This window comes from Gadus morhua, chromosome 1, assembly GCF_902167405.1.
Source record: "Gadus morhua chromosome 1, gadMor3.0, whole genome shotgun sequence".
Taxonomy (NCBI): domain Eukaryota; kingdom Metazoa; phylum Chordata; class Actinopteri; order Gadiformes; family Gadidae; genus Gadus; species Gadus morhua.
Window position 1 is genome coordinate 27,566,141 of NC_044048.1, and position 27,063 is coordinate 27,593,203.

The 27,063-nt window shown below is 53.1% G+C and overlaps 1 protein-coding gene across 20 annotated transcripts in view; it reads right to left on the reverse strand.

The window, feature by feature from the left end:
- Nucleotides 1–697: 697 nt before the first annotated feature.
- huwe1 (HECT, UBA and WWE domain containing E3 ubiquitin protein ligase 1) overlaps nucleotides 698–27,063 on the reverse strand; it is a 35,122-nt gene continuing 8,756 nt past the window's right edge. For 9 of the 20 annotated variants that reach the window (XM_030356435.1, XM_030356354.1, XM_030356373.1 and 6 more), the window contains 67 exons: nucleotides 26,924–27,031; nucleotides 26,740–26,841; nucleotides 26,531–26,611; nucleotides 26,222–26,328; nucleotides 25,589–25,781; nucleotides 25,402–25,493; nucleotides 25,074–25,294; nucleotides 24,869–24,926; nucleotides 24,591–24,767; nucleotides 24,224–24,469; nucleotides 23,861–23,994; nucleotides 23,632–23,744; nucleotides 23,358–23,540; nucleotides 22,984–23,200; nucleotides 22,762–22,884; nucleotides 22,375–22,612; nucleotides 21,864–22,223; nucleotides 20,998–21,120; nucleotides 20,755–20,850; nucleotides 20,292–20,561; nucleotides 20,023–20,175; nucleotides 19,734–19,861; nucleotides 19,525–19,606; nucleotides 18,799–18,975; nucleotides 18,535–18,682; nucleotides 18,018–18,448; nucleotides 17,734–17,929; nucleotides 16,957–17,124; nucleotides 16,701–16,867; nucleotides 16,532–16,598; nucleotides 16,197–16,420; nucleotides 15,871–16,082; nucleotides 15,603–15,785; nucleotides 15,319–15,491; nucleotides 15,085–15,221; nucleotides 14,864–14,939; nucleotides 14,641–14,739; nucleotides 14,394–14,524; nucleotides 14,155–14,314; nucleotides 13,781–14,009; nucleotides 13,359–13,537; nucleotides 13,013–13,102; nucleotides 12,731–12,909; nucleotides 12,604–12,646; nucleotides 11,612–11,941; nucleotides 11,289–11,499; nucleotides 11,053–11,177; nucleotides 10,730–10,950; nucleotides 9,842–10,233; nucleotides 8,916–9,603; nucleotides 7,895–8,624; nucleotides 7,684–7,775; nucleotides 7,363–7,519; nucleotides 6,673–6,802; nucleotides 6,237–6,451; nucleotides 5,854–6,101; nucleotides 4,615–4,717; nucleotides 4,300–4,449; nucleotides 3,946–4,191; nucleotides 3,737–3,854; nucleotides 3,487–3,627; nucleotides 3,110–3,397; nucleotides 2,856–2,961; nucleotides 2,559–2,676; nucleotides 2,270–2,451; nucleotides 1,695–1,885; nucleotides 698–1,599 (listed from right to left, as the gene is read on the reverse strand). In XM_030356435.1, coding sequence (XP_030212295.1) covers nucleotides 1,497–1,599; nucleotides 1,695–1,885; nucleotides 2,270–2,451; nucleotides 2,559–2,676; nucleotides 2,856–2,961; nucleotides 3,110–3,397; nucleotides 3,487–3,627; nucleotides 3,737–3,854; nucleotides 3,946–4,191; nucleotides 4,300–4,449; nucleotides 4,615–4,717; nucleotides 5,854–6,101; nucleotides 6,237–6,451; nucleotides 6,673–6,802; nucleotides 7,363–7,519; nucleotides 7,684–7,775; nucleotides 7,895–8,624; nucleotides 8,916–9,603; nucleotides 9,842–10,233; nucleotides 10,730–10,950; nucleotides 11,053–11,177; nucleotides 11,289–11,499; nucleotides 11,612–11,941; nucleotides 12,604–12,646; nucleotides 12,731–12,909; nucleotides 13,013–13,102; nucleotides 13,359–13,537; nucleotides 13,781–14,009; nucleotides 14,155–14,314; nucleotides 14,394–14,524; nucleotides 14,641–14,739; nucleotides 14,864–14,939; nucleotides 15,085–15,221; nucleotides 15,319–15,491; nucleotides 15,603–15,785; nucleotides 15,871–16,082; nucleotides 16,197–16,420; nucleotides 16,532–16,598; nucleotides 16,701–16,867; nucleotides 16,957–17,124; nucleotides 17,734–17,929; nucleotides 18,018–18,448; nucleotides 18,535–18,682; nucleotides 18,799–18,975; nucleotides 19,525–19,606; nucleotides 19,734–19,861; nucleotides 20,023–20,175; nucleotides 20,292–20,561; nucleotides 20,755–20,850; nucleotides 20,998–21,120; nucleotides 21,864–22,223; nucleotides 22,375–22,612; nucleotides 22,762–22,884; nucleotides 22,984–23,200; nucleotides 23,358–23,540; nucleotides 23,632–23,744; nucleotides 23,861–23,994; nucleotides 24,224–24,469; nucleotides 24,591–24,767; nucleotides 24,869–24,926; nucleotides 25,074–25,294; nucleotides 25,402–25,493; nucleotides 25,589–25,781; nucleotides 26,222–26,328; nucleotides 26,531–26,611; nucleotides 26,740–26,841; nucleotides 26,924–27,031 — 12,359 coding nt within the window. In that variant the 3' untranslated portion in view covers nucleotides 698–1,496. The remainder of the gene's footprint in view (nucleotides 1,600–1,694; nucleotides 1,886–2,269; nucleotides 2,452–2,558; nucleotides 2,677–2,855; nucleotides 2,962–3,109; nucleotides 3,398–3,486; nucleotides 3,628–3,736; nucleotides 3,855–3,945; nucleotides 4,192–4,299; nucleotides 4,450–4,614; nucleotides 4,718–5,853; nucleotides 6,102–6,236; nucleotides 6,452–6,672; nucleotides 6,803–7,362; nucleotides 7,520–7,683; nucleotides 7,776–7,894; nucleotides 8,625–8,915; nucleotides 9,604–9,841; nucleotides 10,234–10,729; nucleotides 10,951–11,052; nucleotides 11,178–11,288; nucleotides 11,500–11,611; nucleotides 11,942–12,603; nucleotides 12,647–12,730; nucleotides 12,910–13,012; nucleotides 13,103–13,358; nucleotides 13,538–13,780; nucleotides 14,010–14,154; nucleotides 14,315–14,393; nucleotides 14,525–14,640; nucleotides 14,740–14,863; nucleotides 14,940–15,084; nucleotides 15,222–15,318; nucleotides 15,492–15,602; nucleotides 15,786–15,870; nucleotides 16,083–16,196; nucleotides 16,421–16,531; nucleotides 16,599–16,700; nucleotides 16,868–16,956; nucleotides 17,125–17,733; nucleotides 17,930–18,017; nucleotides 18,449–18,534; nucleotides 18,683–18,798; nucleotides 18,976–19,524; nucleotides 19,607–19,733; nucleotides 19,862–20,022; nucleotides 20,176–20,291; nucleotides 20,562–20,754; nucleotides 20,851–20,997; nucleotides 21,121–21,863; nucleotides 22,224–22,374; nucleotides 22,613–22,761; nucleotides 22,885–22,983; nucleotides 23,201–23,357; nucleotides 23,541–23,631; nucleotides 23,745–23,860; nucleotides 23,995–24,223; nucleotides 24,470–24,590; nucleotides 24,768–24,868; nucleotides 24,927–25,073; nucleotides 25,295–25,401; nucleotides 25,494–25,588; nucleotides 25,782–26,221; nucleotides 26,329–26,530; nucleotides 26,612–26,739; nucleotides 26,842–26,923; nucleotides 27,032–27,063) is intronic. The other 11 variants (XM_030356499.1, XM_030356462.1, XM_030356470.1 and 8 more) reach the window with 11 other exon arrangements.

Below are 27,063 nucleotides of genomic sequence, written 5' to 3' on the forward strand. Positions count from 1 at the left end.
GGCAGCAAAGCAACACTGGACGGAGAATTGGATTTCATTGCCTGTAGTGTGTCCTCAAGTGGAACAAACACGGCACGCAGGAACAGGTAAGAGAAGCTGGAAACATGGAGACGGGTTGAGCGCAAAGATGAGGAATGACTGGATTCGACACGCTTCAGCGAATCGAGGGTGGGGGTTGTGTGCATTGAGGGAGGTTATCGTTTGTGGAAGGAGATGCTTGTGTTGTACAGAAATTGAATGGACAGCACAAACAATCCACGATAAGCCTAAGAGACATGGCTTGAAAGTGACATACATCTAGGATAGGAAAAGAGATGATCCCAATCTCCCTGACCACCTTGATGAAAACCATTTTGGTTTATTGTAAATTCATTTATAAAAAAATAGTTTCCCTTGGGCAGGCAATCCATGCCGTTTGACATGACAAAAACAATGAACATTTAACAGCTGTTCAGAATCCATTGTCAAAGCTATCCACCAAAAAGTATGTACACCAAGATGACAAAAGAATGCACAATGCGGCAGAGGAGGTCCAATCTAAAAAAAAAACAAAAAAAAACCTTCAGTGCAAACCATTAGTATAACAGTAAAAATTACTTCATCGCCCAACAGTGATCACACAGCCCGATTATAAAATCGACTTTGTTTGGGGATTAGTTATTTGATGTGATGGTAAAACACTTAAATGAGACAAGACTCAATTTTATGCATTTATTCATGTAGTTATTTCACTCTGATTCAAAGGCTCAAGGCTGGGTCAGCGATTTAATAGCCAAAAATACTCTAGAATTTATGGTTAATTTCTGTATCTCCTTCAGGTGTTTTCATTTTTTATGTACCATCCTTCCTTAAAAATGCCACAAAACGTTTGAAAAGTGCATTTTCGTGAATATCTCAAACTTTTCAAGTTGTTCTTTTTTTCCCCCCATAAAAATGTTCCCCATCTTCAAGGCTTGTGAGGTCACAAATATGCAACAAGAAACAACCAACATTTTTCCCCAAAGGTTTTATAACCATCCTGTTTCACACACACACACACATCCTTCTCCTTTTTTACACAGCCAGAGAAGAACAAAAAAAGATTAAACATAATAAACTCCCAAACCTTTTGTACAGAGAAATCAAACTAAATGGAGAAAATGTCTCTTATATTAGTCCATGTATTTTTTTTAATCCTCTCAATGCACTGTTTGCCTTTGCCATTAATCTGGAAAGGGAGACACTGATGTGTCCACATGAGGCTCTGTGTAGTAGGCAATGTCAATCAGTCCGTTTCGCTTGCTGGTTTTATCCATCTTTATATTTATTAAAAAAACCAGTAAGTCTAGGCCATTCAACATGTATTCCAGTAATGACACTGAATGGTGTGTATGTGTGCGTGCATTATGGGCCATCAGTATAAATGTGTCAAAGGTAGTCAAGTCTAACTCGTGTGTGGACGCGTTGTGTCTGTGTGTTTGCGTGTGTTTGTATGTGCGTGTCGAGAGTCTCAGTGTCTAGGCCAATCCGAATCCCTCGGAGCATTCCTGAATGGCCAACAGCAGCATATGTCTAAGCTTCTCGTAGCTCTCATAGGCTGGAAGGTCCAGCTGGTTAAAGCTGCGGACGGAGAGAAAAAAAAACCTCATTAGCACATAATCCCGTTCACAGTAAAAATACATGTCCAGTGTGTGGGCCGGTGGTGGTGAAGTTACCAGGTGTGAGCAGAAGGTAGGCGGTCAGTGGAGCGGTCGTCGCGGTGGATCTGGAACTTCTGGATGCCGTTCATTCCCTCCAGGGCCGTGAAGCCCTGCAGGGGCACCTTGGAGGTACCGGTAACAAACTGGAGGAACTTGGCCCGGTCCGCCTGGTCGAAGGAACGCAGGGCTCTCCAGAACCACTGGATCTGAGATCAGACGGGTTTTAGTTTCACATTGAGGATGGTTCACCACTTGCATTGCATAGTAACCTCAGCAATTGGGTTCGTCATCACATCCAAATAAGCATTTATTTTTTAATTATGTTGTCTGCAATGCTCTGACAACCTTTGTGTTAATGGCAAATAGGCTTTGACTATGAAGGCTTCAGACTAGGCTCCTGTGTACGCATCGCAGCGTCAACCATTTCGACCCATTATATTAAACACAGAAAAAAAAAAAACTTGAATTCAATATTCCGCCGTGTTATCCTTCTACTCTGCCGTAACCGACTCAGACAATGAGTGGATCTTAGTCCCGCTGAATTCTCCTAAAGTGACATCAGACCTAGTTGAATACACGGGGCCCAGTACCTGGATTGAACTGGACTGGTACTTGTGGTACTCCGTGTTGGCCTTCAAGTCGTCAATGTCGATGGTGGGCAGGCCAGAGATGAGCAGCTCAAGCTCCTGCTCTGTGAAGATGGAGATCAGCCTCTTGGGGATGATCTCATAGAAGCCCTCGAGGAAGGCCGCCAGCTGTTTCCGAATGGCGCCTAGGGAACGGAACGCAGGCAGTTAGGCAGTGTCCGAGAACCAGCTGGACGTCATCCACATGACAATCCCTGGGTCATGGGTGGGGGATGAAGAGTCACATGATCACCTGTCATCTTCATCTGGCAGACCAAGTGCACGTATTCCTTCTTGTTCTCCTCTGTGACCAGGATGTTGGCGCCGTTGGGTTTTAAGTCCCTCACTTCACACACGCCAAACTCCTGGACCTACACACACACCCCCAAAGAAGAGGACTTTTAGACACTTTCTTGGAGATTATTCTACCATGAAGAGTATTTACCATTACCTATGCTACTCCTGTCTTGTTTCCAACTGAGATACAGTCTGAAATCAAACTATAAACAGTGGCCGCAAAGACAAGTAATGATGTGATCAGACAACCCACCTCAGTGCTGAACGTCAGTTCATAGCCCAGCGTGGAGACGTCGTTCTCCAGCAGGTACACCAGGCCTTGGAAGAAGGGGTAGTCCTCGCTCTCCATGTCCGTGTACCTGAGGACCAGGCAGGTGAATGGGTGAAACGGGAAAAAATGCGAGTCAGCCAGTCATCATCGTTCCCACCGCGACCATAAGCGGAGTGGAAGTCAATCAATAAGTCTGCTGTATAAAGCCTTCTGACGGATGGGGTCGCGGCCAGTACCTGACGCTCTTCCCCAGGATGTGCTTGTAGAAGCTGCGGGTGAAGTAGCACTCGAGGAGCCTGTTGTCGTACACGGCCTTGGCCACCACGCGGCCCACGAACTTGAAGTAGCTCAGGTGGTTGGGGTTGCAGTGCGACGAGGGGTTGATGGTGTAGGTGACGCGGTCGCCGGGCGACGTGCGGAACAGGGCGTACATGGGGTTGAACATCTCCCGGGAGATGATCATGTACCACTCCCGGAGCAGCCCGCCGGCGTCCTGGCCCTCCTCCCCCTCAAACACGATGTACCTGGAGGAGGAACCGGGGAACAAGCGTTGGTAAGATGGGCTTGAAGGGTTCAACACAACCCTGCTAGGGAAGGCGGTGGGCAGACTTACAGACGGTTCTTCATGTCCTCGGGACTCTTGCGGTGGAGCTCCCGGTACGAGTCTTCGAACACGTGGTCTCGCCTCACATGCACGGCCATGTCCTCCTTCCTCAGGCCCTCGTCCAGACGCTCCAGCTCCTGCCGGAAGTATCTGGTGGGAGAAAGGACGAGCGACGGCCATGAGTGCTGTAGATATCACCCCGGACGCGATCAAATGGCACCAAGATAGAAACCGCCATTAAACAAAGTGATGCCCTTACTTCCTCTTCACATCGAAATCAAGTATGCGAATGTAATCGACCAAAACTGCAAAGGGCCCATCAGCCAAGTGGGTGGTGGACTGGCGCAGGATCTGGTTAAGCACTGTGCGGTGGGTTTCTGAAAACAACATGGGGGTCATATGGCAGTTAGTCATCCGATGCAACTGATTGTCGTCCGTCCGTGTTCATGCAGGTTTCTATGTACTCACCAGCGAAGCGGAGGAACTTCTGGGTGTCGGGGGGCAGGTTGGAAGAAATGTGCATGGAGGACGGCTCCCGGGAGAAGAAGGGGTCCAGGGAGGAGGGTGTGGCGGGGGTGAGGGGCGCTGGGGACAGGGGAGGGGGCTCGTCCTTGATGTGGGACAGCTGGCTCTCCCGGGTGTCCCTGACCGGGGGCTTGCTCTCTCGCTCCGTGGCGTGGACCAGGAAGAAGGCTTCCACGGCGGGCTGGAGAACTGGGGACACGAGACGAGCGTTGTGTAAATGCACAGGAAAACACATTACAGGCCCCATAGGGATTTTCAGTAGTGTAAAGGGCTTCGTTATCGATGAGATTGGTTTACCCAATACTGCGTGCTGATCATGTGACTCCTCCAGCTCTTTCAGGCACTCCCCGAGCATGTCCCACAGCTCGTCCAATAGAAGCTGCTCGCTGAGCAGGGGCAGGTCAGGAAGTCTCTCCTCACTCTCTGATTGGCTGTTGCCCTCGTCATCTACAGTACAAAAGTAGCGTTATTACACATGGCAAGATTCATACGCCGGCAATTGAATGCTTCATATTTCTCCAGCCATCCTGGTGACACCAAACCATCAGATGGCCCTTGAGCTCTCTGACCAACAGCACGATGTTGCTGCCCTGATATAGATGAAAGTCCTACCAAGGGGAACTGCGTCCTGGTCCAGAGGTGACGGCTGGTCTACATCCATGGGGGATTCATCCCTCTGGGCTGCCTGGGCCTCAGACACAGACTGCCCCTCAGACTACATGAAACATCCCGAGAGAAAAGGACACAGTTTAATTACAACCTCCATTATAACCTTGAACTAAAGCATTCCGTCACATTCCCAGGAATTAGGGGGAGGCCAAAAGCAGGAAGCATTTAGCAAGCGAAAGTCGGATCATCCGGTCGCACAGCAGGCAAAACATCCAGACTGCAAACCTTATCAAAGTGCACAGGACGATGCACAATACGCATTAGTAGTCAACGTTAATCCCTAGTGCTGCAACGGTTCACGGGTTACCCGTGATCCGTACGGATCACCCCTCAAGGTTCGGGACGGAAGTGATCCGCGGATCGGCTGATAAAAAAAAAAAAAGGTTGTGTGTTTGCGTGATCAGCGCTTGTTTAAAGGACAATTCCGGTATTTACAACATCATCAAGTATCGTAGCGAAATACCGCCCCTGTCGCGTTCCACCTGGCGCTCCGCAAATCCCATTGAAACTGGAACTGGAAGCGGAAATGTTTCTGTTTGGTTGTAGTCTTTTCGCTCAGTTCTCCGTATCAACAGTGGGGCTAGAACCGAGCGAAAAGACTACATCCAGCCCCCCTTGCAATGAGCAATAAGTCTTCAAACAGAAATCAATGGATTTACAAAACACGACAGAAACTTTACCTCGCCACCATACCTGATGAAAAAAAAATGAAGATGAAGATGTCAGCATTGCCTTGGGAGAGTGCAGACTCTAAACTCTCCCCAGGCAATGCAGACATCCTGAATTTAAGGTTGTAAATCCAGGGTTAGGGTTTATTTACTATCCATGTTAAAAGAAGAAGGAACAATGCCTCAGATTGCAATTTTTTAAAATATTGACTATGCTTAAAGGACGAAGGATTATTAGCTAATTTTTCACTTTATTTTGTTTTTATTTGAAGTTTCTATTTAAAGTCACATTTGTCTTGTTATCTTTTTTGTTATTGTTGATCCAAAAATGATCCGACCGTGACTCAAAAACCGTGACACGATCCGAACCGTGAGTTTTGTGATCCGTTGCACCCCCATTTATCCCCGTAGCGACCAAAGCTATCTATTCTAGCTAGCTCGCTAGGCGGGCCCGCTAACAGTGGGCAGTTTGTCGGCAGCAGTCTGCCTGCTGGTCAGTGCGGCGCATGCTAACCGTGGCAGCGGCAACCGTGCCGGGAGGGGGGGCAGCGGTGGCGGCGGGGGCATGGGGAGCAGCCAGGGAGGTTCCCGTGACGGCGGAGGTAGCGACGGCGGCGGCGGCAGAGGCGGTGGGCGGGGGGGCCTGCTGGAGGCGGCGTGCCCGCTGGCCCTCTCTCACCATCTGGATGATGGCGTCGGCCTCGGCCTCCAGCTGCCGCACCGCCGCCTGGATGCTGCTGGCCGAGCCCAGGCTGGTGGAGCCTGGAGGGGACGAGAGGTGGGCACGCCTTTAGCCGCATACAGCTAGTGAGGCTAATTATGCATGGGACATAAACAAGAGGGAGTGTCCGTCCGTTCCTCTGTGTGTGTGTGTGTGTGTCCATCCGTGTGTCCTACCTAGCCGGCCCGTCTGCTTGGCCTTCTTGTTGGCACGGCGGGTGTCCTCCCGCAGCTGGATGATGACCTGCAGCACGCGCAGGAAGAACTTCTGCGTGGACGTCTTGGAGGTCAGCGAGCTCATGCACGGCAGCTGCAGCTCGCGGCCGCCCAGCGTGCGCTTCTGAGCCGCCACGATCACCACACTCTCCGAGCCATCGAACCTGCGGCCCCGCCAACACACGAGATAGGGCAGCAAAGCGTATGCCGTCATTACACCGAAATGGACGGTCATGCAAAACAAACTTTGACCGTGGTTCATGAGACCGAGATATTATCTGCCCAAATCTTTAAAAAAATGCAAATGAACCCCCTGTATGAATAACTTGTTCATAACCAAGATATTTTACATCGTTAGGAAATTATATTTTCAGCGGAGCCACCTCCGTCAGCTCACCTGCTGGGGACCTTGCCCTTGAGCCTAGTCATGGAGGAGTCCTCAGGGGGGGCGTCGGGGGACAGGGCGTCGGCCCGGGCCCGTCTCTGCTGCTCCAGGTTGTACTCCCGGAGCTCCGCCAGTAGCGTGCCTGGGGACAGAGGATGGAGGCTTTGAGAACGTGTACGTGTGGTGGACGTCATATGCAAGCTGGGGGTGCAAAGCCGTCTGAACGGGGGTTGGTGGGGTGTGAAGGGGGATTGAGGTTTAGTTCAAAACATTTTTGTTATGTTTGCCTTACAACAATACTATCCGTCCCATGATGCACCCTACGTCACCATTCTGAAGTACCACCACTTCTAAAGCATTTCTCACACATAATATTTCTTCGTAAATGACATCCCCCCCGTTTCCCAATAAACAAAGTCCTCATCATTTTGCTACAACAGTTCTCTTGTGGACTATTTTTCTTTCCTTGATCCTTTTCAGCTTCTCCCAGCAACAACCAGTCGTACATGCACAAGGACCCCTTGTTCATTGCCTTTTTGCTTTGAACAATAACCTTGACGAAGCAGCTTTCCTGCAAGGGCGTGAAACTATTGAAAAAAAACGTCACAGATAAGTCCTTGCCGCAAAGGACCTATCTGTCCTAGATGCAATATCGCTACGACGGTGTCTAGAGGGACCAGTGCATGAGGGTGTGGAGCTGACCGATCTGTTTGCAGAGCGTGTAGCCCAGGTGTCGGGCTCCACTGAGCAGCAGGCGGAGGACAGTGTCTCGGGTGGTGCCGTCGCCTCTGGACAGCTGCAGCAGGATGTTGGCGGCGTCCTCCAGACCCTCCTCGGAGCACGAGTGAGAGGTCAGCACCTGGACACACAAAGGAGCAGAATGCAGATCAGGGACCCTCCCGTAACGTTGCTCAACGATTAATAAAAGGTGATGCAGAAAAGTGTTCGTAGTGCTGCATTAAATAGTTTGTAAGTAGGGCTGGATACAATTATTTCATTGGCCGACTTTTTGTTTTTCCATACCTCCACTGAGAGTTGTAGTTGTTTCTCAGTGAGTCCAGTGGAGGCCAACTTAGAATCAATTTCATTGCTGCAAACAGCAATCCTTTGCTTCCCTGTTCACAGGGAACATCAACAAGGTCTCATTCAATACCTACACACGTATAAGAAAAGAGACCACAATATGTCGTACAAACCACCACGCATAATACCAACACGGACCAGTGGTGCTTACCGGTTGAAATGTTAACAGTGGAGGTGGGCAGAGAGCTCGCGGCGGAGGCGGCCATGTGAGAGGCCGCCAGGCTGGCCAGTGAAGACGAGCCCTGCACCACAGCTCCCACCAGCCCCGTGGCAGCCACCTGGGCAGAGCCCGCCGTCAGGGTGCTCAGGCCGGCGGCCCCGGCCGCCACCCCCGCGGCCCCGGCCGTGCTGGAGCCGGCGGCCTGCGGGGCGGGGTGGCCGGCGGGCACCTCGGTGGCCTTGTTGTCGGGCAGAGCGATGGAGATGAGGGAGAGCAGGCGCAGCAGCTTCTCCGTGAGCAGAGAGCTGCGGCGGATCACGGGGTGGGACAGCATGTTCATCAGCTGGCCCAGAGGGGACGCCTCCAGGCTGAACTGGGCGCCCTCCGCCTCGGGGCCGCCCCCTAAAGGCACCGTCTTCATGGAGGCTTTGCCTTTGCGGCTCACATTCATGTTGTCCAGCTTGACGAGCAGGTCCCAGAAGTCGGTGGAGATGCCCAGGGACTGGGGCGTGATGACGCAGGAACCCAGGGAGTTGGGGGTGGTGGCGGGAGCCGAGGAGACGTTGGAGGCGGCGCTGTTGCTGCTCGAACGGGCGCCGACGACCACTCCGCCGAGCACGCCGGCCGCCCCGGCCGTGGCCAAACACAGACGGGCGTCCAGGTCGGAGGGCGACGTCGACAGGTCCTTACAGCGCTGCTGGGTGAAGTGGCTGGGGAAAACCTGGGGACGACACAGAGGGTCAGACCGACCGGTGACCACTCACCTCAGAAGCTGACATTATCTACCACCGGGTGTGATTAGCAGTTACAAGCCGGAGAGGGATGAGCGACGTTTGTTACAGCCCACGGGGCCGGCTGGTGACTGATCTATCCAGCACCCATCTAGGTGGACATTTGTGATGTCAGAAGAGGCAGATTTTTTTAAAAAGGGCTTGCAGCAGCTCATCCCCCTCACAGCTGGCGGTGTAACAGGTCACCTTTATCCATCAGGTTCAGTTGCTCAGGCGCTCACCTTGGCCAGCTGGATGAGGGTATCCAGGACATGGCGACAGACCACGGGCGCAGCCTGCGGGTGGATGTGCACGGTGGACCCTCCACCTCCTGTGCACGTGACCCCTGGGGGCGGCCCGGCTATCCCTCCTACGCCTGCTCCCAGCGCTCCGGGGCCCGTGCCCCCCGCCGAGTGGCGGTCGGCGTGCTTCCTGCCCGACGCCCGCTGGATCTGGAAAATGTTTGTCCGGCAGCCCAGGGCCGCGTCCATTGAAACGGAGAGCCAGGACAGTTGGCTGGAGCTGCGGGATTCCACCCTGTTCAGTAGCTCCAAGGAAGAGGAGGACGAGGCGGATGACGAGGACGACGAAGAGGAGGAGGAGAGGGAGGAGGCGGCGGCGGCGGCTGCGGCAGACTTGGCGGCGCAGCCCCCCTGCGGGTTCCTCTTGCCACGGGCGTCGTCGAGGCGCGTCGTCTCCACGCACACCTCGCTCTCGCTGCTGCGCTGCAGGATGGACAGCAGGCTGCGGATGACCCAGCCGCGCGTCTGCGAGTGGTAGCACAGGTTGCGCAGCACGCGGTGCAGCCGGCTGGTGTTGAGCTTGGGCTCGTCCACAAACAGCAGCACCAGCAGGCAGGAGAGGGCCTCGTGGTCCAGGAGGAGCCGGCCGCGCAGACGCAGCAGGGAGTCCACCGTGGAGCTGGAAGGTCTGTGGGGGGGACAAAAATAAACCTTCAGCCCTCTGCAGAACGTCACCGTACCATAATGGTTTCTCCTCACTTTTCCGTTTGACACCGCGTTATGTTTTTTATAATCATCTGGTCGATATTGGACATTCTCTAATGCGTTGTTTCTTCTGATCTAACAAAGAGTTGGATGATGAATGCAAAAGAAAACTAAACAACGCAGGCACATTCCTCCCCTTCGGTCCCCGGCGCCGCCCTCACCTGTTGTGGTTGGTGCCTCCCATCTGGAAGGTGCCCCCGCGCTGCACGGCCAGGCGGGTGTACTGCACGCCGCGGTTGCTGCCCAGGCGGCTGGTGAAGGCCGGGGAGCGCAGGATGGCCGACAGGGCCGAGGACGAGCTGTGGCCGAACAGGCGCTCGTGCATCAGCTGCCTCTGGCGGGCCTCCTGCTCGCGGCGCAGCGCGGCCGCCTCGGCGGCGATGTCCGGGGGCATGACGGCCAGCACGCTGTCCTCCATGTCCTCCAGCACGCTGCGGCGGAGCTCCGAGGGCAGGGTCTGGATGAAGGTCACGGGGTCCAGGGGCGTGTCCCCCTGGGTGGGCTGCTGGGACAGCTCCCGGCGCTGCTGCTCGGCCCGCTGCTGGGCCAGCACCTAGAGGAGACGGGACGAACAGGTCAGTCAAAAACCAATTGAGACGACTAAGTTATAGATGAATGGTTATGTATCGTGCCTCATGTCAGCGATATACCAGTCCAAGAGCACATTGCTAATGCGAAGAACCAGGCCAACACTGGAGCTATTTATAGAGGAGTAACAGCCCTGCTAGAAGTCCCTTTGGGGCGTTTTACTCCTCACATAGCGCAATGCTGGCATAAAGCATTGTCCAAACGATATAATCAGCAGTGTCTCTAACTGAATCGCAGCAACAGCAAGGTCCCGCATCTTAAAATGCCTGGATAAACTTTTATTTACAGACGCTGACCAATGGTGAAATGGGCCTACAAGGTACAAAGCATTTTGTGCATAGGTCTGGGAAAGGTTTTCCAAACCAAAAGGCAACAGAATAAGTAAATTCCCAATGGTACAGGAATACAGCCTTAGCCCCGTTTATCTATACAAATCTCAGGCGTTGATGGGGTCCTCTCACCTCCTCCTGGATGGCGGGCGGCAGCGCAGCCAGGAACTCTGGGCTGACCTCGGTGACCCCGGGGCCGCTCAGCACGGGGGTGGTGGAGGAAGGCAGGCTGGAGGTGACAGGGGGCCGGGAGGGGGGCCTGATGCCCAGCTGGTTCTGGAGCACCTCGCGCCGAATATCCTCGGGGAGGGCCGCCAGAAACGAGGGGTCCACACCCTCCGGCAGATTGATGCCTGGGAGACGACAAGGATCGTTAGGGCATTGAGGAATCAAGGAAATTAATACACCGACGTAAACAGCAAGAGGACCAGTGAGGCAGGGAGTTGTTTTCTTACCTGCTAGTGGGTCTTCGTCGTCGTTGCTGGTCGAGGGCAGCGGCTCCTCTTGGATGGCCTGGGATTGGCTATCAGCGCTGTCACTCCGGGGCATAGTCTCCCCGGGTGACGAGACAGTGGTGGATCTGGACAGAACAGAGGCACCAAATTAAATCTCGAGTACGCAGAGTGTGGCTCAACTGACGCTCAACGGACCTAACAGAGAGGTGGGCTCAGGAGCACAACATGGAGCTAACCCAGTCTCTGCGTCCGTCTGCCTGTCGGTCAGCCCGCTGTCCGCACTGCCAGCGCTGCCCGACAGCTCCTGGGAGAGGTGGGCGGTCTGGGCGGGGTTGGGAGCGGCTTCCTCCAGCGTGGTGGAAGCAGGGCTGCTGGTATCCATGGGCGACCCCTCCAGCTGCGACACGCCCACCGCAACAGGCTCGGCAATATCTGGACTGAGGGAGGCTGAGAGGAACAACGCGCCCACCATGGGGGTTAGCGGAGTCACGTCAAAAACGGTAAACGTGGTTTCTAACAAGCAAAGTTTGTATGAGAGGCGTCTTTAAAGTTATTCTACCTTCCCTGCCTCCGTCCACTGCTCCACCTCCTCCACCACCACCACTTTCTCCTCTCTCACCGATTGTGGGGGCCGGGGACATTTCCATTTGGGAGGCCTCTGCTACGGCCAGGGCGGCCAGCGAGCTGGCGTGCGACTCCGCAAGCAGCAGGTCAGCAATAGGCTGATGGACCTGTTGGCTGATGGCAGTCTCCAGGGAGACTAGGGCCTGCTCATGCGGAGCAGGGGTGGTGGGGGTCACCTCTCCTGATGGGGGGGCTGTGAGGAAGCCCTCAGAGACCCTTGGGGGATCCAGGCAGGACCCAGGAGCACCGTGGGCCTGCTCACCTTCTGGAACAGCAATGCAGAAAAAAAGTTCAGAGTTCACATGCCCAAGAGCACAGTAAGTGCGTTGTATTATTGTAATCGCTTAGACTTTAACAATATTATGTCGTTATAGTTGCACACCACCATGATGTTCAGGGCCTACACTGAGGAAGGCAGTAAGTTGTATAGTTATCTCCTGAACGGGGTGAATAATCCTGATCCCCAACAACAACACAACTTACTACCTCACCACAGCATAGCCAGATTCGGACATTAATATACAAGGACATGCTAGAGAAATGTATTATGGAAATGTAAACGGATTGAAAAAAACGCAGTCGAGAGAAACTAATAAATGAATTAACACGGCAGTATTTGAAAAGGTCAGTTTGTGAAGTATTTGCAGAGCCCACATGGAAATATAAACCTCCGCTGTTCAGTGTTTGCAAACTGGAGCAGCCGAGACTGTAGAGTTGATGTCGCATCGCTGTGAGAAAGACAGTAGACTGTATAGTTATCTCCCAGATCTGGTGTGATCCTAAAACTATACAAACTACTACCTCATCCCACAGCACGCTCTGATCCGCGGCTTGTCACTTGCTGAAGATTCAGGAGACGGCGTCGAGTCCAGACAAAGATGCATGTACATCATCTGTAGCCAGAAGAGTAAAGTAAGCTCAGACTACCTGCAGTGTTCTCTGCGCCATTGACCACCCCCAATCCAGGACCCTGAGCAAGGAGAAAATAAACATCAAACTTTATCCTACATCTCAATCACCAAAGCATTGCTTTTCGTATGATGAGCACACAGACCTCTCTCCATCTGCTGACCTGCAGGCTCTGCTCCCTGCTGTCCTCCGCCCCCGAAGCCCTCCGCTCGCTCTGCTTGGCTTCCTCCTCCTCAGCAAGCTGCCTCCTCCTCTTCTCCCGGCGCTCTTCCAGCTCCTCATCTCGCAGGCTCTCCAGGTGCTGCAGGATTGGCACCTTCACCACTGGAAACACCAAACACCACGTCAGGGGGATTGAAGAACACACACAGGTTGGAGAATGTTGCAATCGATGCGCGACAACCGACAGTGTGCTAGATGAGCCTACCTGCTACACAGTCGTGCATGCTCTCGGCATCCAGCACCTTGCACTCATCTGTCCACCTGGTCAGGGCCGTGGGGATACTGGAGAGAGTGCCTGGGAAGAGCAATTCCAGATGTTATGGAGTGTACATCATTTAGACTAACAAGTGAAGTAGTCAGGACAAAGTTGAAGACTTAAATTACAACTTTAAGAAAGTACTCCAAAAGCCGAGCTGGTCTGCAGAATACCTGCTCGCTCGGCTTCGGCAAACTCGCTGTGTTTCTCCCCATAAACTCCAAGTCAAGGATGTTAACAAACAATGGCCCCTAACCCTAAAGACCCCAACGGCCCTTCAATAAGGGGTCCTCACCGGCCTGTCCTCCGGTGCTGCTCTGCTCGTGGAAGAAGTCATCCAGCAGCTCGTCGTCCGAGCGGGCGATGATGTGCACGTCCTCGTTGCCCACCAGGAGGCGGGCGCGGCCGCGGGACTGCAGGGGCAGGGAGCTGGAGAGCTGCAGGATGTCCGCTGCTGCGCTGGGGCCCAGCAGTCTGGGAGAGGGAGGAATGGACCGTTGGTCAATCACCCAGACTGACTCACTGCTCAACAAGCTGCACCCATCTGAGCAAATGTATGCAATCCAAACGTTTGCAATGCAAAGTTCGTCATTTCCAGTACGTCACAACCCTCTGGATCAACCAATAAGCAGCGTCCAGAGGTACAGTGAAGGGCCCGATCGAATGGCTAGACGCCTGAAGCGAGGCCATGTGCCGTTGGGACATTTCGGTCCTCACCTCTGCAGGATGAGGGGCGGGTTGGGCTGGCGGTTGCCGGGGTAGTGGACGTGGATGGTGTGGCCGGCGTTGGCGGTGAGCTGGCGCAGCGTGCGCTGGCTGCGGCCCATGCCCTGTGCCAGGCGGCTGCTGGTGCCCGCGGCCCCCAGCGTGAGCGAGCCGTGGTCGGCGTGGCGCACCATCAGGGGGTGGGAGCTGGGGATGTTGCCTGGGGAGGGAGGGATGTCAGCTGACGGAGGAACACAATAGAGAGAACAGTTGGCAGACATTAGGGCGACAGCTCAAGCACAACGCCACGGCCATTTTGAAAACGAGGTCATAAAGATGGTGCTTTTATGCCCCGTGGTAAGAGTGGAAGGGGAAGTCTTGCGTACCGGTTGTGGAGAACATGTTGTCGAACTCGATGATGAGGTCGTCGTCCCGGTCGAACCTCTCGAAACGGATGTGAGGCGCCGCATTGATGTCTGGGAAGTCCTCGTCCAACTCCATCTCCGAACCTTCGTCATCGTCGTCCTCGTCTCCTTCCTCGTCATCCTGAGGTGAGTGAAAATATGAGCATACATTCCTTTTCGACAACTGGCTCCTTCAACAGCTTTCCATTCATCCTTCTGACCTGGTCCTCCTCCTCTTCCTCTTCTTCCTCCTCCTCCTCTTCATCCTGGCTGTCTTCATCATCATTACTGCCACTAGAATCTTCCTCCTGTGTGTGCTCTTCATCCTCTGGTTCCAGGATGTTCATGGAGTCTGATAAAGAAAACATACAAATAATAAATTATTTATTAATAGCACCAGAAACTCATGTCAATAAATGGATACATGCTCGTATCAACTGAGGGGTTCATTATGTGGAGCGGCCATACCTTCCCGATTTGCCTGGAGAGTGGAAGTCTGGCTAATATTCGAGGGAGCTTCATCCATCAACACATCCTCCTGTGATTCGTCTTCACCACTGCGTCCTACTGAATGGCAGCCCATAAAAAGGAACACTAGCTGTAGTAGAATCAAGCTGCGCCATGAATTACATATTTGTCTACCCCCTGAGCTGCTGTTAAGAGGCTTTCAGCAGGAGGCGTCGTATCTTACCTATAATGGTGCTGTTTACTGTGACAGCGTCCCGTTCCAGAAGCTCATCAATCAGATCCACCAACTCATTCTCCACCTATACATAAAACACACAAGGGCAGAAGGCAATTACCCAAGGACACAGACAAATCCACTCAGCAAGTAAGCACTGAGCAACTCATGCCAACATAGGCACTCTATACCCAGTAAAGCAAAGTGTGAGATAATGTAGTGTTATGCACCTGCATGGCCTGGGTGCTGAGGACCTCTGGCTGACCAGCGATCACCACCGTGTCCGCCTCCGTCTCTCCGTCCATCAGGTCACTGTCCGCTCCCGGCACCCTGCTTCCCTCCACGGGCTCGGCCTCACCTGGCTCTCCTAGAAACACACACCACGTATCAGCTTGCAGCCGGGAACACTCGGTGGCCATCTAAATAAAGCAAGAATGCACAAGAATGTTGAGCCGTGTGGGCACCTTGGTCCGTGGTGTTGCTGTTGCTGTCCCTGGCAGCGCCCACGGTGTCGTGTTCAGCCTTGTTTTTGCTGGAGCCTCCCTTGCCCCCGAACAGACTGCTGGGCTGGTTCACGATACGAGAGAGGGTCTCCAGGGGCTTGAGGGCAGCATTCACTGTGTTTGCCATGTTGGGACTGAAGTGCGCAGAGGAGCAAAACAATACATTTAAGTTATTGATACAATAACAATATTTGACTGTAAATTACCATAATTAAACGTTGTTACACTGCAGGTGAAAGACCCACCTAGACAAGTCGAGGCTGTGTGGCACACGTGCTAGGTCGTTGACCAGGCCCTTCTTGAGGAAGAGGCGGATGATGTTGTTCATGCCATTGTGCTGCGTCTTGGCAGTGGCCGTGCTGTAGAAGCTGGAGGTGGAGGGGCAGGACTCCATGATGGTGCTGATGATGCACATCACTGCCTGGAGCCTGTGGTGGACGGACCAGAGGTTAATACAACTATTCTGCGGGGATAAGACTGTGTGGATAAGAGTCTGACTGGTGCCGTCATTACCTGGCGTGCTTCTCTGCTCCTTCCGCCATAGCCAGGGCTCTGCTGAGGGCAGCCTTCACCTCGTTCACCAGGGCAACCTGCGCGTCCGTGCCGGTGCCGGCGGCCGCCAGACTGGCCAGGAATAGTCGAGCCAGTGCGGGCGTGTCCTTGTCCTCAGAGTTTTGGGTGTGGGGCAGCAGGTGGTCCAACACGAAGGCAAGAACGCTGCAGTCCTGAGAGGGAAAAAAAAAAACAGGGCGAAGGTCAGAATAAAGGACAATAGAAGCGCTAGGATAACGGGCCGATGCCAGGCGGCACTGGAGAGGAGGCTTTGGCATTGTACCCACCTCCTTGATGAGCTCCGACTGTCCGGCCGTGTAGCTGTAGGAGGCGATGAGTGTGGCGATACCCACGTAGGAGCGCACCAACTCGGCCAGCAGTCTGAGGATGGTGGAGGTGGGCATCAGAGGCTTGCTAGCCTTGGCCTTAGCCGCTTTGCTCTCCTCAGTGCCGGCGCCCTTCTCTCCCTCCTGCTCCTTCTTCTCCTCACGCAACTCCTCCGGCGTGGAGGCTAGGGGGGTGGGAACGAGGACAAAAAACAGATGTTCAGAATCCAAGCCATGTGGCATGACATGGTGATTGAAAGCAGACATTACGTAATAAATAACAAAACATATCTTACCCTCGCCTTGGGGTGTGCCAGACTGGGAAGAGTCAGCCACAGCTCCATCTGCAGCGAACACCTGGGGCTGGAAGGAGCAACGCTCATGTTAGTCATTGAAACCGTTACTCAACACACAACACACCCATCCACAGACCAAGATAACAGGATCACGGTCATAAGGACTTACATTGATGTGGAAGGCAGACTGTGAGTCAAAGTCGCTGCCCTGTCTGGTGAGCCTGTACTGCTGGTACACGTCGTCCCCGACATCCTGAAGGATCTGGGACAGGTCCTGGCCCCCAGGCACCACCACCGCCGCTGCCGCCGCCGCAGCACGCTCCTCTGGACGCTCGGCTGGAACCATGGCAACAAAACACACCATGAGGATCCAAACAGAAGTGAAGGTGGATGAAAAGACAACTTTGTTGGTCGGGTGGTCTTACGCTCTTCAGGTGCATGGTAGGCGGCCAGAGCGTTGAGCATGTCGCAGATGACTTCCCTGATGGTCTCTGGGATGGTGGGCAGCGGGGATAGCTTGAGGGGGGTGGTCTTCACCAGCTGCACGGCATTGGGCCCTTTGATGCGCAGGTTCTCAAACTCGTCATCAGACACTGAGAGAAAGAATACAGATTCATTAACCTCTTCCCTCACGAGGCCTCCATCTCAGGTACTTGCCTAAATGAACACAAAGTGAATAGAGTATCTCCACAACTACAAGGGCTATACGTTATAATATAGGTACCTAAAGAAAGATAGCACCTGTGAGATTGTTGTCAAGGGACAATTAATGTCTGCCTGAGATACATTTCTTATTTCATAGTATATCCAATAATAGCACTATAGGGCCAGACTGAACATCTGACGCAAATGTGATAAGACAAAAAGGTGAATAGATCGAGAACCCATTGATACATTTTGAAATTAGACTCCCCACTTCAGGACTAACCACCACAATTGCACCAGATGACCACTAGACGTCGATAAAGACCCAGTGCTCTGACTGAAGGCAATTTTTTGTTTTTTATCTGAAAACCACAACTTGGCTACTACAGAGGATTGTCAACACCGTGTCAGGTTTCAAAAATCGTGCCTGGATACAGGACAAGCCATTTACAATGTTTTTAGCCGATTCCGTGTCAAATCAAAAGAGACACCAAATCCTAAACCCAAGGCCTCCAGATCAGGCACCCATGTGAATACGACGCGGTCGTCTGGATTACCGGTGCCTGCGCCTCGCGGTGCGGGCAGGGCGATGCGGATGCAGCTGTTGGCCGTCTCTGCGAAGCACTCGGGGTTGCGGCACGAGGCGGGGCCCAGCACACGCAGGATGTAGTTGATCTCCCTGGAGCCCAGGCTGCCAGACACCACCCCGGAGGTGGTGCTGCCCGCTCCGCTGGTGACGGCAGACCGCACCACCTGCACAAGGTTTAAAACCACAGTCAGACCTATTCACCCGTGGTGTCATTTTGAGAAAGGGGAACCCCATGTCGGATCAAACGGCCACCTTCTCCATGGTGTGTCTCAGTGTGGCCGGGTCCTCGATGATGTGCCTGAACAGCAGGGTGACGAGGGGGGTGAAGCCGTTGAACCCGGAGACCTGGGTGAGCCCCAGGATCATGCGGGTGCTCTTCAGCTCGGCGAACATCATGGCGTAGTGGTGCGTGCGCGTCAGGCGCAGACAAAGGCGCAGCGTTGCGTGAAGGGTGTCGGGGTCCACCGGGACACTGATCATGCTGACGCAGGCGCGGATCAGCACCGTGGTCATGTCCTCGGACAAGCCCTCCACGGCGATGTCCGTGCCCTGGGCGGGGTCCGGGTCAGGCGGCGGGGCCGAGGGTCCCGTCGACGTCGCGTCCTTCGGCGGACTGGTGTCCTCTTTGGGGGCGGCCATCTCCACTGCTGCGCCCGGTTCTGCTGTGAGGGCTGTGGTACCAACTACGTTAAACAGGCGAGTACATCCACGGGTTAAGAGCTATAATCAACCAACCGCTTCCCATTCCCTAACCAAGGCCCCCAGTTACCTTCAGTCTGGGTTTCCTCCGGCTTGGTCTTCTCTCCCTCCTCTCTCTCCGAGTCCGCCGCGCCCCCGGTCTTGGAGGGTTTGGGCAACCGAGGAACTCTCTGGACGGTGAGCATCACTGGCCTCCTGTTGCCCGTCTCTTCGTTCACCTGGCAGTGGTGAGAAAATACAAGCCGTTCCATCAGAGTGGGATCAGCAGCCGACGACTACTGACTCCGCTTTAGGATGAAACAGTGGTGGTGGTTGCCACGGTGACGCTACATACCTGCACCATGGTGTTGAACTGGACGGTGTAGCGTCGCCGTCCGGCGGTGAAGCGCACACTGCTCTCCCCGGCCCTCCAGGCTGAGTCGATGGTGCTGTTGTTGGACGCGCTGTAGCTACACCAGCGGCCAGAGCGGTCGTCAAACCACCGCCAGTTGTTGCCATTAGGCTGCAGGTACTGGTGCAAAAAAATAAATAAAAGGTGCCACGAATAAGAAGATAGTTCATATTAGAGCCCGACCGATATATCGGCAGGCCGATATTATCGGCCGATATTAGGCATTTTTTAAACTATTCGGTATCGGCATTTATAATGGCCGATAAATGAATATTAAAAAATAAAAGTCTGTAAAAAAAAAAGTCTGTCCACCAGAGGGCGCTCTAACGCCCAAACCCGGTGATTCAGCCAGAGTGAATGACGGGTTTGTTTTGTTGCGCGTTTATGGATATTTTTATATATATATATATATATATATATATATATATATATATATATATATATATATATATATATATATATATATATATATATATATATATATATATATATATATATATATAGGCCGATATATCGGCATAACGGTTTTTTAAATCACAAAATATTCGTATCGGTATCGGCCTTAAAAATTCTATATCGGTCGGGCTCTATTTCATATATTTAGAGGCATATAGAATGCAAGAAAGGCAGTGGTGAATCGTTGCCTTCTCCGAGCTGGTGGATGCTAACCTTGTTCATCTGTGCTCTGCGCTTTGAAGAAACGGCCATCTTCTCATAGAAATCAATAAGCAAAAGAACTGGGGTAATCCATCTGTAAAGAAATAGGGTATGGATTACTTTCCATAATGTACACACTGTGTGCTTTGGCATTTACGCCACAGTGATTGATATCCCTGAGGCAGTAGTTTTTCTCGTCCCTAGAATGATTAAGGACTCACTTTGGGGTCTGGATGTCCTTCTGCTCCTTGGCAGCCTGCAAACAGGGTTGCACCACCTCAAGCAGCTTAATCAGCAAGTCAAGAATTCCACTTCGCTCCACCACTCTGGTGCACAACAGCTTTAGCTCCTGTCAGGGAAAAGGGCAGAGCACACGCTCAAGTCAGTTAAACTCCAGCACTGGGGAATAAATCTAGTTTGGAAGAGACCACGTCCATAATGGAAAAACAATATTTGTTCAACTTTAGAATAATAAATAATAATCTCAGATAAGTTGTGAAGATAACTCACCTCAAAGAGAAGCGTGAGCAGCAGGATGCGCGTGGCCAGCTTGGAGGCCTGCGGCAGCGTGGCCATCTGCCTGGTCCACTCGGCCACCGTCTTGGTGTCACTGGTCGTCAGGGGCTCCGCTGCTTTGATCAGCACACGGGCCGCGTCCCACACCTGCACACGGGGAAACAAACCCACCCACACAGGATGAGATCGACGTGCAGAGCAGAAGGAACAAATGAATCACCAAAATGCGAGCGACGAGATTTGAGGCGCATCAGCCCACGGACCTGGTGGACCACCTGGCCCAGGATGAGGTCTCGGTACTCGGGGCCGCTCCTCTTGATGGCCGTCATCAGCAGGTCGCAGAGGCGGTAGACCGTGTCGGGCAGCTCGTCCAGCAGGTGGAAGCAGCCGGGCAGCATGGAGTCCGTGAAGGCGTGCAGCTCCTGGGGGTCCAGGGGCTCCGCCTCCATGAAGCGCTCCAGACAGCGGGCCTCCTCCTCCTCCGCCCGCTCCCGGGCCCGCCGGTCGTCCTCCTCGCGCCGCCTCGCCGCCTCCTGGGAAGGGGAGGGAGGATCCGAGTCAGGGATAATGGCTGCAGCAGCCGCAGCCGAAAGCGACCCGTCATTTATTCATGAGGTTTTCTTTAGCAGCGGGTGGTTTGAACAGAGGCGAGGGCAGCGGGGGGTAAGAGTGTGCGGTCGAGTGCGTCAGTGTCTTTACATAATGCGAGTAGCGAGGATGGCGCACCTCGGGAGAGTCAGAGCGCTGCTCCATGCTAACCTCTTGTCCTAGTGACATGGCAATGGCCCTCATCATCTGGTCCTCTTCAGACATAGTCAGGTCCTAGGGAACCAGAGAAGAGCAACACTCACTACGTCTGGCCTGTGTTTATATTATTTGTATGGGGAGGAAGGGAGACAATGGATACCTGTGTGTATGCATCTGTGTGTGGGAGTGCACGTGCGCACCATGTCGGGGAGGAAAGCTTACCCGAACAGCGCCGCTGAGAAGGGGGGGCGGGTGAGTGAGCAGGTACTCTGTGGCCTGCTCCATAGTGGTGGTGTTCAGCAGGGCCTCCATGGCATGTTCTCTGGAGAAGCCCATGTCCATCAGCTGGAGAAACACAAAGAACCAGGGGCAATGAAAACAAGATAACGGGAGGGAGGATGCGATGATGATCAGACCAGAGGCATAGGAGGTCGGCAAAAAATTCAAAACCCTAATTACCATTATGAAAATTGGGTGAATGTCTTGTACGCATGAATGTGCTTTGACGTTTTAATAACTGGAGTGGCTGTCTTCAACAAAGAAATGAATCATACCGTACCCGCCTCCGCACTTATCTTATTCATCTGATTAAAATTCTCCACACCCTTCTTGAGAAAAATGAATCCTGAAGGTTCACCTTGACAACTATTAATCTCCTTTCCTTTCTCTACCTCCCGCCCACTCCCTCCGCCTCCCTCTACACCTGGCCTGTCAATCACTCCTCTGCCTGATGGCTCCTAAACCTGCTGAACCCACTATGGGAGATGTGCCTCGTTCATCCTCCGCCTCTCATGTTCAAAACCAACACGAGCCCTATTCTTATTTCTAGATCTCCTGCGGAGAGCTTTCTCCAAAAGGTACTTTTGTTATTCAAAGCGGGGTTGAAAACATTTAATGAAAACAGCAATTATACTCGAAGGTTTCACATTGGGAAAGTACAGGTTCAGATTATTTTTTTAATTTTCCATAGCTTTACAATTTAAATCATTCAAGGTGTGAAAGGTAATATTCAAACGAAAACCATGAAAGCCTTCCTAACATCCTTTTATTTGCCTGCCCAGTGGTAATTGGGGACTCATCCACCCTACCTGCGTGAGCTGCGCCTGGTTGACCTGGGGCTCCCGACGAGGGGTGGAGTTGGTCGAGTTGGTGGCGTCCTCCGCTGAGCCGGCGGCGGCTGGTGCAGCCGGGGCCGACCCAGGGGCAGCGGTGCCCTCTCCTGCGGTCGGAGCAGCTCCGGGGGCCCCGGTAGGTGCCGGAGGCCCCGCGGGAGCCCCCTCCTCTTCTGGCCGTGCCGTGCCCTCCCGCTCCTTGCCCAGGCGCTCCTGGATCACCGGCTCTCCCCTCAGAATGTGGCAGAGGATGGCCAGCATGGACTCGGCCATGCGGCCTCCGTACACCTTGAGGGGCTTCCGGTTCCACAGGCTGCGGATGCAGCTGAACGCAGCCTAGGGAGAGAAGACAAGTGTTCAATTTATAGCAGACATCTGGCCAGGGACACTCATCTGAAACCAGGCGCCTTTTCAATTATCCACGGATAACAATTTTAAATTGTTATCCGTTTTAATTTTACTGACAGTCATTTCCATGGTTACCAACCTTCTGCGTGACGATGAGGAACCGCAGGGCGCTGAACTGGGGCGTGGTGGGCGTGACCCCGGGGACCTTGGCGGGCAGAGAGTGAGGAGAGTCCAGCACGGTGCTGGGGTTCACCATCTTCTCCACCAGCATCAGCCAGGCGTCCAGGAACTCCCCAGTGCCGTCGGGCAGATCAGTATGCTCCAGCCCTTCAGAGACGGGCACCTTACCGCCCATCGACAGAGCCCAGTTAAAGGTCCTACAGAGGGGAGGAACACAGACATGAAGACAGATAATTATCTTGTTCTCGGGCCATGCTGTGATTCCACAAGTAGACCAAAAGAGGTTTGTCCTCACTTGAATAAATCACTGTGCAAAGGGTTTAAAAAGGTGAAACGCAGAACTTACTCAAACAGAGCATCGTGACCGCCTGAGCAGAAGAACTTCTGCAGCATTAGGTGGTATGGGTACTTTCTCTCATCAAACAGCATGGGAGACGTGAAGCCCACGGAGCAGATGAAAAAGGTCAGCCTGCAAGGAATGGAGTTCCTCATTAAATAACATGTATGAAACAATAATACATCCAGGTATCATCACCTGGATTGCATCAGTCAAGAGAAGAAGACTTACCTGAATCGGGGGGTGGGGGTGTAGGGTGGCGGCTGCCAGCTCAGGCCCTTGGTGAGCAGCTTGGTGAGGGAGGAGGCGGTGGCACGGGCCGCTGGCGTCGGGGCCGTGCCCGTGCTGGTGGCGTGATGGGAACGACGCTGACGCACAGGGGAGCCAACACACAGCTTGACGAGCAGCCCAAACAGCTCAGCCAGAGCCCTGCCCAGACGCGATGAGGCTGGAGGGAGGGGATCGGAGATTAGCTGGTAATGAAAGGTACTCATGGGAGTATTAAGCTTAATCCAGCTGTAGCGATGCTCAGAGAGAAAATACTGAGGATAGGCAGAATTACACCAACATGTCTAATATAACAAAAAGCAAGGGATGGTTCTTACCTGAGAGCAGCGGTTTGATCTGCTTGATCCGGGTGGCCATCGCTGGCGTCAGTTTGGACTTGGCCTTGGGGTCGGTGGCGGTGGGCTCATCCGTCTCCATGGGAGCCAGCGTGTCCCCGTCTAGACCCATGCCCTCCAGCAGACCGCCGGCTGACGAGTCCACAGCCACTGCCTCAGACTCAGCTGGGGGGGAGGACAATGGACAAAGTCGGGTTGACTCAAATCCAACCAACAAACTGAACCGATGAAGATTGCATTTAAAAAGTCCCCTTACCAGTTCTCCTGGAGCCAGACGCCGGGGTCGCTGTGGCGCTGCCAGAAGGCTTCTCCTCCTTGGGCACAAGTTTCTGCATGTCTGCCTGCCCAAACTCACAGCCAGGTGGTAGACTGCAGCACAGCAGGGGGAAGGTTAAAGATCAGCATCCGAATCACAGACAGGAGGAAGGTTAAAGATCAGCAAGACGATAAGCAGGGGAGAAAGGAGGACGTGTAAGGGGCCTCACCTGTTGGGGGTACAGAGGGACAACAGGACGGTGCTTTCCCAGACCAGAGAGCAGTACAGCTGGCTCAGCTTGTTGAGGACACTCAGGCCAAGCTGGGAGCCCCACTGGTTCACAGAGATGGCTCTGATTTCACTCTGATCCAACACAACAAGAAAACATCCTCAAATCCCAGAACAGCAACAATGACTTGGCCAACCAAAACAACATTATTGATTATATGAAAACGTATATTAAATACTACTCAGGCTATTATCATTTAAAACCATATTGTCGTCCCATCAAGATTTACTGATCGCGAGTTTATGCAGCGTCATTGCATATCCTAAAAGGAAAGTCCCCCAAGCAAAGTCATCCGTGCTTTACCTGTCCCACTCTGCAGGTGTGGACAAACATGAGGATGTAGGCGTGCGCTGCGGTGAGCGCGTGCAGGAGCGGCGTGGCGCGGGCCGACAGGGTGGCGTCGGCGACGTGGCCGGCATTGGCAAGCTCTCGGAGTAGCACAGAGCCGCCGGGGACCTCGATGGGCCGGTGCAGGGGCTCCAGGGCCGTGAGGATGCTGTCCAGCTGGCAGAGCCCCTCCTGGAGCACTTTAGGCTCATGAGAGAGCGTCTGGGACAAGGGCGGGGAGGGAAGAGAGGCTTGCTTTAATCCCAATCCACTAAATGGATACTGCCGCAGTGCATCGGTGGGGGGGAGGGGGGGGGGTGAACGTTATTTATTCTTTGCTTACCAGGATGGACTTGCAGACACCGGCCACGGCTTGGCACGCAGCAGAGGTGGGGAAGTCTATGGGCAGGTTGGGCAGGCCCAGGATGGAGACCAGGGGCAAGAGGCCCTTCTGGTTGACAAACTCCTGACAGTGGTCGTCGGTGGTGTTGTTGCTCAGTATGGATTCCACAAACTTCATCTGGAAAGCGGACACAATGAATTTTTATAAAAAAGGGTTTGCGTGTGAACCGTTAGAAGAGCCCTAAAAAAATTTAAATTAAAAAAAAGGTAGACACCTACCACATTCAGGATGTAATCCATGAGAGGAATAGGTATTCTCTCCTCTGTGCCAACCACCCTACAAACAAAAACATAACATTGTCAAAATGACAGGTTCAACTCGAAAAATATGAAGTGAAATGTAATCTAAAAACTGAATAAAAAACTCAAGAACTCTTGCAAGGAGTTGTTGGTTCTACTCGGTGAAGTGAACTCAGCGTCATACAGTTCAAGTGGAACTGACTGCCTGTTGCTCTCTGGCTCCCCCTGCTGCTGGCTGAAGGTGTGGAGGGCCTCCTCCTCCTCCTCGTCTTCACTGGAGGCCTCCTCTGCAGCATGGCTGGACCGGGCAGGGGGCACGGCCACTGTGCCGTCCGCCTTCTGGATGGACGGCTTCTGGCAGATGTACTCTGGCGCCCGGCCAAGGTTACAGATCTCCTCCAACAACTGTCATATAACAAATTCACCATCGGTCAGACTCGTGTCTATGCGCTATGCTGTATTATTCTCATTAGGACGGAGAGAGAAAAACTTGAAATGAATGGAAGCCAAACCTTAATGATGGCAGTAGTGGCGTCCGTCTTGAGAGTGGGCTGGTGCCTCATGAGCTCATCCACAGCACTGCCGAGGTTTGAGGCAGTGTCCCCTGTAGCAGCAGACATGCGTACACGGTCACAGTTATATATCCAGGGTTAACGATTAAAGAGGATTCTAACAGGAGTCAAACAGCCAATGACTCACCAAGTGGGTCGGAGCTCCGTCGCCGCCTCATAGCGGGTAGGTAGTCCGGGGAGAGCAGCACCTTAAAGAGGCGCTCAAACGGCTGGCACTGAACGAAGGAGTGCAGGCCTCTCGCGTTCAAGCACAGGGCACTGAACACATTGGGGAGGGAGCCCAGCACCTCCCGAGTGGCGGGAACCTGCAGAGAGAGACACTATGAGAGAGAGAATAGGCAGGAGAGAGAGAAAAAAAAGGAGGAAGACAGGGTGAGAGAGAGAGTGGCGAGGGACGGGTTAACTGCGAGGGGGGGGAAGGAGAAGCGGGGGGGGGGGGGGGGGGGGGGGGGGGGTCAGGGGCCGAGAGGTGCACGGAGCATCAATAGGAGGAAAATGTACAAGCGAAACAGCGCAAATGTTGATACTGGGCTAAGGGGGCATGAGGAGCCAGAATGAGGGGAGTGATGGGAGCTGAGTGAATCTGGACAGCGAGACGCCTGCGAAAGGCAAGACATCTGGCTGTGCTGGATCAAGCTCCAAGGAAAATAAAAAGGCATGAAAAAATTTGTTTAGTAGGGGGCATGAAAGAGAGAGAGCCGTCAGAGAAGCCCGAAGGAGAGAGAGACAGGAAGGAACGGCAGAGGGCTGGGGGACTCACGTCCTTGATGAGCAGCGCATGCAGCATGACGTCTGTGAGGCCGTTATCCTGCAGGGAGGAGAGCAGGGAGGGCTCCTGGAACACAAACACCGTCACCACCTCCGTCGCTGCAGACCGGACAGGACAACACAGGGGGAGGAGAAGAGACATGATGAGAAATCCATAGGACCAACCTGCGAAAGGCATCCTCCAAGCTTACGACTGTTGATGTTGGTTTGTTTATCATCATATTCGACAACTACACATACCATGCCACAACACACAAACAAAAGCCATTTCATCTCTTCTTGTGAATGACTTAGTACTAACCCAGTAAAAAGAGTGATGGGCCATAATACTCTGCGTTACTGATGATGTGCTTGAGTGAGGTAGGCAATGACCCGTCCATTACTAGAGGAAAAAGGCAATCACAAGCACATAGGTTAGCATATATACACTTGGAGCCATCAGTCCCATACAACCACACAATAAGCTAGATATATGCCATCAACCAGCATTGTTATAAAAGCACATCTTACCATGGCGGATACCATCAGAAAATGCAGGGTCTTGAATGGCTTTCTTTAAGAAGTTTAACATAGACTTCAACAGAGCTGCTCTCTGGGGGATACACTGCATACCTATGGGAGACGACAAGGATGTCATTAGACACCCCAGATAAACATTTGAATGCTGAGACAGTATGATTGCATTCGATCCTACCTGCACGTGGTGCATTGGCTGTGCCACTCTGCACTCGGTGGTCCACTTCTGGTCTAGAGCTAGAAGATGTGGATGGGCCGGGGCTGCTCTCCATAGAGACTTCTGACACTAATCAAAGCAAGTTAAAAAAATAATCAAAA